Below are 14268 nucleotides of genomic sequence, written 5' to 3'. Positions count from 1 at the left end.
CAATATTCAAGACACGCACAAAATGATTTAACAGAATGGTGAAGCAACTCACCAGAATGAAAAACACCAATTCCTCGTGCCTCGTGTCTGATTCAGGTTTATTTCAGGAGCTCAAACTAAATGTCCAAGAGAAGCAAGAGAAACCGCGGCGCATTTTGCCATTTGTTTACATGCCATTTTGTAGCGATGAGGTGCATTCGTGGAAATCAGAATACAAAACAATTCAATGATATGACGGCAGATCTGGAAAGACTGAATAACCCAATCAGTGTGCCTCAAGACACTCTCGCAATGACAAGTCACATTTTAAAAGATTGAGTAAACCATTTGAATTGAAGTTTGATGATAATGAGTTATCAGGTTACAAAACAGTACTGTATCAGGTGTGAACGAATCGCTAGCGGTGCCAAAAAGGTGTTCTTTTAAGCAAAGTTCCTGTTCCTTTAGGCGGACCATTTAAAGCGGGAAAAATCTGTTTCACCACAAGGGTGTTCTCTTAGGAGGTGTTCCTATACACAGAGACTACTGTATCCATTTATAGGAGACAGTACTCAAGTTGCTTATAAGAGTTAGATGTCCTCATTAAAATGTCCTTTAATGTGGCTCCTAAATGTGGCTAGAAAGCACCTCGGGGGTCTGTCACTAGCTTTAACCACTGAGCCACACATCATCCTGCACAACTCTACAAACACAGTGTGGATGCATTTTCAAATCAAATTGAATTCCGGGAGAAGCGCAACACCCGCAGCTTGAAGTCGGTGCAACAATTTCAAATTGTGTAAAAAAATGTAGCAACTTTAACAAGCGTTAATAAGTGCACCCAGCCAGGCGCAACGGCAAATAATGAAGCAGCAATTAAAATGAACTACTGTGACATTTCCTGCTTTTAAAATAACTAATCAGGAGAAAATAAAACACAGGTACATACATTTTTTTTTTTTTTTTTTTTTTTTTAAAAGAAATACAATTCACAAGTCGCAACATAAAAGCTACAGAAATTTTGACTACAGAGCAGGTTTAGCAATTGCAGGGACACACAGTACATTAGCGAGAAGCACCATGTGCAAATGTAATGGGCAGGCTGTCCAGGGGACAGGGGAGAGGGGAGAGGGGAGAGAGGAGCCCAACTCTTTTGCACTGTGGCTTAGACGCTTGCTTGTGGTGTACAGGGTTGCCGGTTCACACCCAGCCTCCACCCTGTTACACAAACAGGAAAACATCTATACTGTGTTTATATGAAGCTGAAAATGCCCTCAACGCGGCAGTCCAAGCACCAAAGTGCTAGCCCGGGGTGTATACTATGTATAATGGTGACACCTCCTCACAATCAGATTGGACAGTTCCACACGGCCGCTCCTGAAAGGCGGCACATGGGCCCCAACAATGAATTTCTGTAGCAACATAAATCTACAGGGAGACCAACGTCTGACTACAAAACTAAAGGAAAAGGAAAAAGGGGAACGCTATCCGATCAAAGGAAACGAAGGAAGACCATGTTAATCTAGACAACTAGTCCAACACTCCTCCGCTCAAGAGATAATTCTACAGCGTTAAGTACTGATCAAAGAATCACTTTTAAATACCAAAATCCCTGCAAAGATTTCATGTCTGGCTGGGTATGTTTTGCTCTGCATTAATGCATTCAGCAGAGCACTTTGATTTTTTTACATATTTTTTATCCAGCTATCAGAAGCTGCTGAATCTATGCTTCATAGCTTCAGAGAACCCTTTTGTTCTTCGGGGGATGATCAGCTGGTTCTGCAGCGAGGGGGGCTGAGCAGGAAGGGAAATCACAGGGGCTCCTCGGATTCAAGAAGTCAAATTACCTCTGAGCCATGGCACGGCTGAGAATTTACATGCAAAAAATACATACAGGCAGCACTACACAACATCTCTACTGTTAGGACTTTTAATGAAGCCCCAGTTGCGATGACACTGGAGCGGGGAGAGCTATGGTGGGATAATTACTTGGCTCCCTCACAGCTGAGTTTCACAGATGCATTATTAACGGCACACACCACGCCATAACGAGCACCGAAAACGTAGGTGGGATTTGCAGACCCCAGCATCCGCCATTAACAGATTGGCGCATTCACAAATTAGTGTTTTCACAAAAACCTGGGAAGGATGTGAAATTCCAACAAATTCTTGTGCATGCTAAAAAAAAAAAAAAGAAGAAAAAAAAAGAAGTTCAGACTGCCATGACCGAATATGTCACCTCTCCCTGCACAGAGCGCTCGTAGTGGGGCACCATGGGAAATTACCCAATCGGAATGCATACAGACAGTACTCCTGATGGGGAATTAAGGAGTAGAAAGTAACAACCTCATTTTTTTTCTCCTGCTTCCCTTCCCTCGCTGTCTACTAATGATCAGCACACAAATAAACCGAGCAAGGCCTTCAAACGGTACATCCTATTTCTAGAGTGCTTTTGTTTAACTAAACAAGCAAACAAGCGATACACTTGTGTAGTGTAGGATCGTAGCTCCATGTAAACGATTGTTCTGTTTTCATTAAGATAATGCTCACAATCCAGGTGTAAAAAGCCAGGATGGGCTGCACAGCGCTGTCAGGAAATACGATCTCCTTCTCAATGCGCTTTTTAAATCATAAATAAAGAGAGCACCCTAACAGAATGGACGCAGTAACATTGCAGTGACCAATCCCTTTTGTGATAGCACTGCAGTGTACTGCTTTGTTGTGTTACTGTGACCTGTAACATGCTGCAGCATACAGTCCCTCACTGTATTGTAGTAATGCTGCACGTGCACTGCAGCGTTGTGCAAGGGAATCTTCACTCCCAGTCTCTCCTCTCTCTCTCTGGTGCTAAACGATCAATTTCAAGGTGACCCTTTCCGCATTACCCCAAGTGTTTCCACATGCACGCAGAACCCAGTCTCCCAGTAATTAACACCACAGCTTAATGAAGTCCAGCTGCTAGCAAGGCAAGCTGAAGGAATGCCAAGCCCAACTCCACTTGGAAGCTGCCTGCTGTAGACATGTGGCTGTAATGCCATCATTTTCACTTTCCTCTCTTCAGCGTCCACATGCAGTTTAAGGGAATAGCTGGAGCAGATTGCAAGCCGCAGTCTCCTTGAATACAGCACATTAGGCATGTTGAAATAGCATGGCAGTGTAGCAAGTTTCTACAAGACCTCAATGAGTACAACAAGTGTACACTTACAGCTATACTTAGTATACCAGCAATGATATACTGAGCTGTATACTTACTACAGTAGCTTTTCATTGATGTATTTCCAACAATACAGTTACCATAAGTCAGTAAAAATATGCAGACATTATAAGTAACATTTAAAAATCATAGATCGATAAACAGACAATTAACAATGAATTAACAGATGTTATGCATGCTATTAAATTAACCACGTCTGCTCTCTTTGTACTACGATTTAAAACAAACGAAACTTAAGTTCTATTGCTTTGCTTTTTCTTCTCAGTTTTACATTATTTAAACTCCATTAAGAGGAGACAGGGGCACGGCCTGTGGATTCAGCTCCTCCAGCCTGAACTAGGAGGGGTTCGGCACACGGAGGTCAAGTGGCTTGTCCCCAAGGTCAGCGGGTGAGTGTGCGAGCTCTCTTTGCCCTTAGCATTACTGACACTGCCACCCCACTCCCTCAAAACCATTTAACAGCATCCACAATACTGAAAACAAGCCCCGTCAATCCTACCGGACTGACAAAAAACCTCAATACTCCTTACAAACACAAAACCACCACAACGGCTGTCACTTTCCCTTGATTCTGATCATGGAAGCACACTTGCTCAGTAGCTTGTAACCTAACACTGAAGTGAAAATTAATTATAAACCTGTGCTGCATAAAACCACACACACACAATGTGTTAGTAAAGAATTTGAAGGGCACACCACTACACACACTTGGCCATTGTGAGTGTGCGAATACTGCAGTCATTACTGCAATGATGGGAGGGGAAAAGCACAACTCGGCTTGACTCCAGAGCCTCCTGCACTGACGGGAATGAGAAGGGTTATACAGCTGCAAGCACATGCACCACTGCATCACACTCAGTCCTGTACTAAACCCTAACACTCACACAGGACAGAAGCACATGCACCACTGCATCACACTCAGTCCTGTACTAAACCCTAACACTCACACAGGACAGAAGCACATGCACCACTGCATCACACTCAGTCCTGTACTAAACCCTAACACTCACACAGGACAGAAGCACATGCACCACTGCATCACACTCAGTCCTGTACTAAACCCTAACACTCACACAGCTGGATTTAAATTAATTTAAAACCAGAGGAAAGACTGAAAATAGTATTATCAATAACATACTGATACCCAACAGCAACAAGAAAAGACGAACCAAAGGGTTTTCACCCCAGAAACACACAAACACAGACACACACACACACACATACACACACACACAAACACAGACACACACACACACACACACACACAGTGTCGTCTTTTTCACATTCTGTTCCTACATCTTTGAGGGAGCTCCCCTGAATGCACTTGGTATAGATCTCCAAACAGCTTGTAATTACTTTTAATAAACAGCATAAGAAATAACCCAAGCGCAAACAGATAACAATGAGATCTCCAGAGGATTTAATGCCGCTGAGCCTTGCAAACAAACATTGACAAGATTTATGCATTTTCTTTATTTATTTGTATTAAATGTGTGCAGCGCACCAGGCAGTCTGCCTCTGTGACCCCCATTCCCCTCGTCCCGCCCCGGTGTGAACGGTCAGTGTGCCTGGGAGGCTGGACAGCTCTGCTTTGTAAGTGAATGCCAGTGGAAATCATTTGTATCTCTCCGCCTTGAAGTCCAGAGGGTTTTAAACCTCAAGGACTGTCTCAGCCAATCCAGTTCTGGGTATCTGTCATTGTCCTACAGTACGGGACATGCCACCAGAACCAAACAGATGTTTTTAAACTCATGTTGGCACAGTGGCTTAGATTAAAACCCTGATGCAATCAAGTGCAATCCCACGCGCACACACACACACACACCCCAATACACGCACACCAATACACACACATGCACATGCATGCACTCGCACACACACAAAATGTCTTCATACACAAATCAGTTTTTCAATTTATCAAAGCAATAATCGCAGGTTGATTTCTATCGTTCAATAGCACAGTGGCACTGTACACGGCTCGGGCTAAACCCATGTGTCCATTTACAAAAGTGCCTTTTTACAAATCCTGAACATGGTCTCCCCTCCCACCTCGACTCCTCACAGACACGCTGCCTCATCTCAGCCTGTCCAAGCAGGGGGAAGCTAAGGGTGAGTATGCAGTGAAGTGTGGACCCAGCACTACTCCCCATCATTCTCTAAGGGTGAGTATGCAGCGTGGACCCAGCACTACTCCCCATCACTCTCTAAGGTTGAGTATGGAGTGTGGACCCAGCACTTCTCCCCATCACTCTCTAAGGTTGAGTATGCAGTGAAGTGTGGACCAGCACTACTCCCCATCACTCTCTAAGGGTGAGTATGCAGTGAAGTGTGGACCAGCACTTCTCCCCGTCGTTCTCCTAAACCCCTCCTAATCGTTTTGCTTGGCTGGTAACAGGTGTTGAGGAGTGGGCAGCAATGAGTAGGTGGACATCATGAACAGCAGGAAGGCTAACGGGTCATCTGTTGTACAACAACAATATGCAGAGTTTCCTGACTCATCTATTTCATGAGTTTTATTTAATACCAAATCCCATAAATATAAAAAATACTGAAACACTTTAGCAAACAGAAAAAACAAAAAAATGTTTTTCAACTTTTCCACATGCATGAAAAACTCCAAAGTGATTAGCAAAACATCTTCCCAATGTGTCCCCCTACTGAGATTTTATCTACTCCACCATCCTTCCCTAAAGGAATACCTTGGCACATTTCCTGATATACAGTATATGTGACTGCAGTTAATCTAAACTATAACGTTTATCTACCAAACTGACGGGGGGGGGGGGGGGGGGGGGGGGGCATTTGTATCTCAATATCTTTAAACACTGGAGCATCCTCTTGCTGTGTTCCCTAAAATAAATGCAGCCTGTAAAACAGGCCCTGCTTGTGAATTCTTACCAACAACATTCCTTCAGACCCAAAAGTGGATTTTTATTTGTCTGCAAATGTCTCCATATTTGTGTGAATATGCTCATCGCACTGGCCTGGGCCTCACCACGGTACCTAATATTGCTTTTCAAAAACAACAGCATTTTATTTCTTAATAAAACAGTTATTGAGATACCAGGGTGTAACACAAACCTTGCAGCTGCAGACTTTCTCCTACACGTCCGAGAGGGCAGGGTAAAAACAGAAGGCAGTGTACAGTTAGTTTATATTTTGTCCATGCAAGCAACACTGTTCAAGGGCCACACATACCCAAGGGCCAGAATTTGTAGGGAACAAGCCCTTTTTGAAAATAAAAAGCACAGTAATTGAATAAATACATTTTTTAGAAAGCATTCTAACCATTAGCAATGTGAATATTTCTAGAATGTTTTGCGCTGGTTTGCATGACAGTGGCTGCTTGCATTAAACCCATTCATTACTACATTTGGTTATGAAATGGTATTCACTTCTGTGCATTCAGTTGGTTTCTCCAACACCTTTAGCAAAGAGGAAACTTCACTTCACCTGGTCATGGCTTACTGCATGACAAGCAATGGAGGCATCATTGTACTCTGCAGTGTTTGCTCTAGAACAGTTCTAAAAGGACCTCATTTTAGTGGACTGATGCAATTGCAAGATTGACAAATCGAAACAGAATATTTACTTCTGGTACAGAAAGGAGGTCAGTTAGAGCAAGGCTGGTTCACCCAACATCAGCTGGATGAGTTTTGCATATTGCTGTTGAGTCTGGTCCTGAAAAAGCCAGTTCCACACATTTCCCCACGCAGTAGCGTGATGACCTGACCCCTGCATGCACTGTAGAATTGCATTGCAAGAACCCAACTTGCACTCCCACCACCACCACCTCCACATACAGGGCTTGCACCGTCCAGCTTGAGTACAAGCAAAAAGCAATGGCAGTAAAAGGATCGTTTAGGGAAGTAAGCATGTGGGAGATAGGCTATATAGAGACTGGAGAAAGAAACATGAGACCCTGTGGCGGAGTGTCCCGCCCCTATTTATTATTATTTGTATTTTTGTTTGCGGCGCGGGTAAAAGCGCCGCGTCTTTTGTTATTATATTTAAAAACCCCGTGAGGATGCATGGCTGATCAGCTACTGATTATTTAACTAGCTGACAGTCATGCATCCTTACCAAACGCGTGCAGACTCTGGCCGGGGGATAATAAGATAATTACCAACTAGTTAAATCCCTCGGCCAGAGTATATAAACGAGCAGCACTCTGCACTCGGGGTTGAGAGTGTAGAGGAGAGTACGGGAGAGCGGAGAGAGAAAAAGCAACATTAACAAAACAATTGCTAAGACGTGCTGGATTTCCCAGCACATCACTTACTTGTTTGTTTGTTCATTCGTTTGGCCCTTGTGCCCTTTTGTTTTGTGTTGTGTTAATTTGTTTAATATTTTGTTTATTAAATACGCTGAGTGCACTAACACTCAGCTTCAACCGCCCATCCACTGTTTGGTTTGAGTTACTTCCTGGTCCGTGACGTCATCCACATCACCACTGCGAGCCAGACTGTCACATATGGTGTCCTGCGTGGGACAAACAACGCCTCCAACAGCCGGACCAGGATTGAAAAGTGCGGTTTTTTTGTTTGTTCGTTTTTTTTTTCAAATTAAAAATGGGGAAAAGTAGCCGGAGGAGAAAGCAGCAGCAGCAGCAACAACAGCAGCAGGAGGCGCAGCAACATCAGCCTTACCTTGCCACACTGGATATCTGCCTCACCTGCCTGAAGGGTGAGGAGTGGTGCTTCGCGGTTGGTGAGGTTGGGCACGTGGCACCAGACCAACCCCCTCCATGGCAGGAGAAAGAGGAGCCAGAGCGTCCAGTGAGGGAGGACCTGCATCCTCCAAAGAGGACGAATGCACTCTCCTCTGAGGGAGTCTGGGACTGGCTGGTGGAGCCGGGGAGGGATTATGAGGAAGCCCTCCCTGCAGTGATCAACCTCCTGTGGGCAAGAGATGGGGAGCGCTGGGAGGCCTGGGAACAGCAACACCACCCAGCTTCCCTCCCAGACATCGCAGCCATGGTGTTCAACTACCTGGCTGCGGATATGGGAGAGACCCTGCTGCTGCCATCTCCAGCACAAAAGGGAGAGGAGCCATCGCTACCGTCTCCACCAGCAGAGGGAGAGGAGCCATCGCTGCCGTCTCCAGCGCCAGAGGGAGAGGAGCCATCGCTGCCGTCTCCAGCGCCAGAGGGAGAGGAGCCATCGCTGCCGTCTCCAGCGCCAGAGGGAGAGGAGCCATCGCTGCCGTCTCCAGCGCCAGAGGGAGAGGAGCCATCGCTGCCGTCTCCAGCGCCAGAGGGAGAGGAGCCATCGCTGCCGTCTCCAGCATCAGAGGGAGAGGAGCCATCGCTGCCGTCTCCAGCATCAGAGGGAGAGGAGCCATCGCTACCGTCTCCAGCATCAGAGGGAGAGGAGCCATCGCTACCGTCTCCACCAGCAGAGGGAGAATGCCTGCTGGTTTCGCCTCCACAGCCTGGGGAGGAGCCCGAACGTCCTACGCCCGAGTGGGAGGAGCCCGAACGTCCTACGCCCGAGTGGGAGGAGCCCGAACGTCCTACGCCCGAGTGGGAGGAGCCCGAACGTCCTACGCCCGAGTGGGAGGAGCCCGAACGTCCTACGCCCGAGTGGGAGGAGCCCGAACGTCCTACGCCCGAGTGGGAGGAGCCCGAACGTCCTACGCCCGAGTGGGAGGAGCCCGAACGTCCTACGCCCGAGTGGGAGGAGCCCGAACGTCCTACGCCCAAGAGGGGGGAGTCGGTGCGTCCACAGCCCAAGAGGGAGGAGTCGGTGCGTCCACAGCCCAAGAGGGAGGAGTCGGTGCGTCCACAGCCCAAAGAGGGGGGAGTCGGTGCGTCCATAGCCCAAGAGGTGGAAGTCTGCGCTTCCACAGCCTTAGGACCCAAGCTGCAGTCCCAAGAGCCAGAAGGGGAGGAGTTACAGGCTCAACCCCCTGAATTTTTCTGGGGGGGAGAAGGGCAGGATGCTGATGTTCCCCAGCAGCCTCTATTTATGCTGCTGAAGGGAGCACGGCACACACCAGCCCAGCCGCCACAGCAGAGGGAGCCAGAACCGCCACAGCCTCCCTCTGAGTGGCCAGCATCCGCCCCATCGCCTCTGCCTCCACCACCACCAGGAGCAGAGCAGCAGGAGCTGCCTCTGTCTCCACCACCACCAGGAGCAGGGCAGCAGGAGCTGCTTCTGTCTCCACCATCACCAGGAGCAGAGCAGCAAGAGCTGCCTCTGCCTCCGCCACCTCCACCAGCAGAGGGTGAATGCCTGCTGGTTCCACATCCACCGTCGTGGGAGGACTGCTTGCCCCTCCCACCTCCACCAGCAGAGGGTGAATGCCTGCTGGTTCCGCCTCCACCGTCGTGGGAGGACTGCTTGCCCCTCCCACCTCCACCAGCAGAGGATGAATGCCTGCTGGTTCTGCCTCAACCGTCGTGGGAGGACTGCTTGCCCCTCCCACCTCCACCAGCAGAGGATGAATACCTGCTGGTTCCGCCTCAGCCGCCGTGGGAGGACTGCTTGCCACTCCCAGCTCCACCAGCAGAGGGTGAATACCTGCTGGTTCCGTCTCAGCCGCTGTGGGAGGACTGCTTTCCCCTCCCACCTCCACCAGCAGAGGGTGAATACCTGCTGGTTCCACATCCACCGTCATGGGAAGGACTGCTCCTGCCCTGCCTCGCACCACCCAGGGATGCCTGCCTCGCATCGCCTGGGGCTGCCTGTTCCACATCGCCTGGGGTCGCCAGGGATCCTGCTTCGCCTGGGGTCGCCAGGGATCCTGCTTCGCCTGGGGTCGCCAGGGATCCTGCTTTGCCTGGGGTCGCCAGGGATCCTGCTTCGCCTGGGGTCACTACACTGTGGTCGGAGCCCCACGGAGGGGAGCTGCCGGCCATGAAGAAAGGGGGGGAGGTCAGGAGACCAGCTTCCCCAGCCGCACTTTCGCGGCCGGAGATCATGTGGTCAGAGCCCCACGAAGGGGAGCTGCCAGCCATGGAAAAGGGGGGGGAGGTCAGGAGACCAGCTTCCCCAGCCGCACTTTCGCGGCCGGAGATCATGTGGTCAGAGCCCCACGAAGGGGAGCTGCCAGCCATGGAAAAGGGGGGGGAGGTCAGGAGACCAGCTCCCCCAGCCGCACTTTCGCGGCAGGAAATACTGTGGCTGGAGCCCCGTGAAGGGCAGCTGTCAGCCATGAAGAAGGGGGGGGAGGTCAGGAGACCAGCTTCCCCCGCAGCAATTTCGCTGCAGGAGAAAGGGTGGCCAGAGCCCCACGGAGGGGAGCTGTCGGCCATGAAGAAGGGGGGGCAGGTCTGGAGACCACCCCCAAAAAATTTTTGGCCAGAGGAGCTGGCCGGTGCGCGGGCCATTGGAACACTACGGCTGTTTGGGTGGGAGGAGGACATCCCACCGTGGCCGCCACCTTTGGCCCGTTGCTGCCCCTGTTCCTGCGCCGGGACTGCTGACCGGGACTTTGGGGACTAAGGGGGGAGGTGGCCGAAAAGGCCATGTGTGCTGCGCACAAGGGGGGGCATGTGTGGCGGAGTGTCCCGCCCCTATTTATTATTATTTGTATTTTTGTTTGCGGCGCGGGTAAAAGCGCTGCGTCTTTTGTTATTATATTTAAAAACCCCGTGAGGATGCATGGCTGATCAGCTACTGATTATTTAACTAGCTGACAGTCATGCATCCTTACCAAACGCGTGCAGACTCTGGCCGGGGGATAATAAGATAATTACCAACTAGTTAAATCCCTCGGCCAGAGTATATAAACGAGCAGCACTCTGCACTCGGGGTTGAGAGTGTAGAGGAGAGTACGGGAGAGCGGAGAGAGAAAAAGCAACATTAACAAAACAATTGCTAAGACGTGCTGGATTTCCCAGCACATCACTTACTTGTTTGTTTGTTCATTCGTTTGGCCCTTGTGCCCTTTTGTTTTGTGTTGTGTTAATTTGTTTAATATTTTGTTTATTAAATACGCTGAGTGCACTAACACTCAGCTTCAACCGCCCATCCACTGTTTGGTTTGAGTTACTTCCTGGTCCGTGACGTCATCCACATCACCACTGCGAGCCAGACTGTCACAGACCCTCAGAGCTATACAGTCTGTCCAAAAGGGGTTTCAGAATGCATTCTCAACATGCACAAGTATGGTGCAAGTATTCACTGTAAACTGCTGCTTTTGCTTCCAGTTGATCTTGCCTTTCATCTTTGTGTGCTCTGGCTCTTTTCCAGTTGTTTTTATTGTTTTCCATTGTGCTCTTGAACTCTATAAGGACCCCCCCCCCCCTCTCCACTCCACACACCCCCCCACACACACACCTTACCCAACAAAAAACACAGATGAAAACAATATCTACAGATATAAAAGCCTGCAGTAGATGATGAACCGATTCTAAAATGAAAATCTAAATAAAAAACAGATTGCGATTAAATACACAGCGGGGACTGCGCTACCCAAGGGTGCCCTGAACCGTTCAGAGAGCTGCACTAAGTAATGGTCACCAGTGTTTCTGACTGAGCAAGCATTTTGCCTTGCTAAAAATAACCAGAGTGGTTAACCTTAGGGAGTTTTTATTTCTTAAGCGATCGTTGTAGTCACTTATCTAAACTGTATGCAGACAAAAAAACAGAGGCAGCCAGTGCTTAAACACTGTACGCACTCATTTTACAACGAAGTGTACTCTCCTCACAATAATCAGGGTTTCACAAGAAGACACGTCCACGCTCTCTCTCACAAAGAGGAATGAGGCGCTGGCCTGAGTTTCCTGTACAGGATCTACAAAGAGGGTCATTGAGGGGGGTTTAAATAGCTTCTGAAACTCTAAACACACGTGACTTCAAGGAACTGCAGCATACGAAAAAAAACACTGTTTGCTGCAAAGGCAGTTTAATTTACTACAAGGCAAAACATTTGAGAATTCATTAAGTTATAATTAATAAGACACCAAATACAATAGGAAGCGGCTGCAGTGCTATTTGTATAAATCACTTGCGAACCCGAACTGGTGATGAAAATCTTTGTGCTCTACAAGTGCAAGTGGGCTCTCTTTCCCTCCCAATAGTAATTGTATTACTGGAGTGCAGCTCCAGCTTGTGTGCCGATGAATTGAAATAAAAAGTTCAATACCCGAAAGGCTCGTGACGCCTTCTGTAGCGGAATATCGCTTTATTGTTATTAAAAACAACAAACACACACAATGTCAGATTTTCTAGCAAAAATAAGATGTGTATATAACAGCAAACTACAGGCGATAAAAAATGTGCATCGATATTCTGCACATAATGTAGATATTTTATTGCTTTTTAACGCAATTTCACAAAAGTTATTGTTCCACTCGCATAAAGAGAAATGATATGTGGAATACAGAGCAATGCATTTGGAATGAAAAGCCTTGGTGCCGACATGCCAAGCTCTAGAACAAGCTCCTCCTGCACTCTAATCATCGGTTTATTAGAAGTTTCTTTCCTCCTCGTGTAATTGTGTGGGCTGCTCTTAAAATATTCACAGAGAAAGGTGCCACATCTTAGATGGAAAGAAAGGGAAGGTGCTGCTTCAAATTACTGGGATCACACTGCGCCCCTGCTAAAACTGGCAGGGGTGCAATCCTATACCACAGATTATCTGGGATAAAAAAAAACAAACACATCCAGCAAGAGTCATTTTCTTAAGAGCCCTTCGATGCTTTAAAATAAATAAATAAATAAACATTACATAGATGGATGGATGGATGGATGCATGCATGCATGCATAAATAAATAAATAAAAAGGTTTGGACTGTCTTTAGATTTAATAACAGAATGAAATTGCAAACACTAATATTACCTACATTCATCAGCGCAATGTGTTGTGCATTAGTATAATGGCATTGGTTAACAATGTGAGTTTATTGCATCTATCACCTAATCGCGGTTCATGTATTCTGGAGGCATTGCAGATCACAGCCCATGCTCTTCCGTCTCAAAAATGATACATATTGACTTTGCAGTTACAGTGCCAGATAGGCGCATCTGCAGGTGTGTATGTAGCCAGGGTGCTTTTCCCGTTCTTTAATCCTGGATGAGTTACACATAGGCTACTGATCGGCGAGCTTCTCTGGAAAAGTATCCAGGGCGTGTGCAGGGCATTTCTTTTTAAAATGAAATATACCAGAATAGTTCTCTTTAAGACCCTGGCCATCATTTTAAATGGTGCGGTTTAGTTTACTGCAGTTAATTTACAATAGTTTTTTTAAATGTGAGGAATAGATGCAAACACGGAGTGGACTATTGAAAATCAAACATCCAACAGCACAACATCTAATGCCACAAATGTAATGTTCAAAAGGATAATATATATATATATATATTATATATATTATAGACACATATACATACATATATACACAAACACACACATACGTTTAGTTCTATACATGTATACATGGTGATGCCTAAAATGAATGAAAACAGCAGCCGTCTTTATTCACTGAGAACTTTTACAACCTAAAAAAAAAAAAAAGTGTTCTGCTCCTTTAAGCCAAATTGCACATCATAAATCAGTGCTAAAATGCCTCCCTTCCAACTCCATGTGCTTCGTACTTTATTTAAAAATGATTACTATTTCAGAGGCTTGGAGGCATATCATCAATATGCAATTCATGATCAGTGCTTCAGCCCATATACTTCTCATCGTATTATAAGCAGTCTGCAAGGAGAGCCAGCGCTGCTGCTGCTGATGATGATTCTAGCATGTTAAAAGGCTGGATACAGCAGTAGCAATAATAACAACCTAATAGCAGCTTGCATGCACTGCATCCATAATGTTCAAATTAAACTTTCATTAAATAGGTTTTCTTAACCTAAAAAACAAATTTACATAACTGCGTACCATTTGTATACCCATCATTTTACCACAGTAGCACCAATGGTGCTCCTTACAAACTACACTGTCTGAGCACATCTGCACACATTGTTTGTATATAAAAAAAAGATTTGTCTCATCCGACTGAGTCAGTTCAATTCAAAGTTTAGCTTCTTCTCCCTGCATGTCAGTGCAGGAGCAGCAGGCTTTATCCAAGGTCACACTTTTAGCTTGTGAGATTTCCGAATCCCCTGCAGCAGATTAACCCT

At 46.9% G+C, this 14268-nt stretch overlaps 1 protein-coding gene across 2 annotated transcripts in view; it reads right to left on the bottom strand.

The window, feature by feature from the left end:
* The window catches only part of znf423 (zinc finger protein 423), a 109985-nt gene that overhangs the window by 36407 nt on the left and 59310 nt on the right, over positions 1-14268 (bottom strand). Inside the window, exon 6 of one of the 2 annotated variants that reach the window (XM_058992897.1) lies at positions 6275-6295. The exons of the other annotated variant lie outside the window; for it this stretch is intronic. Coding sequence (XP_058848880.1) covers positions 6275-6295 — 21 coding nt within the window. The remainder of the gene's footprint in view (positions 1-6274; positions 6296-14268) is intronic. 2 annotated transcript variants of the gene reach the window in all.

The sequence above is a fragment of the Acipenser ruthenus genome, chromosome 19 (genome assembly GCF_902713425.1).
Source record: "Acipenser ruthenus chromosome 19, fAciRut3.2 maternal haplotype, whole genome shotgun sequence".
NCBI lineage: Eukaryota > Metazoa > Chordata > Actinopteri > Acipenseriformes > Acipenseridae > Acipenser > Acipenser ruthenus.
The sequence above is the reverse complement of the archived record's forward strand: the minus strand, read 5'-3'. Positions and strand labels throughout refer to the sequence as shown.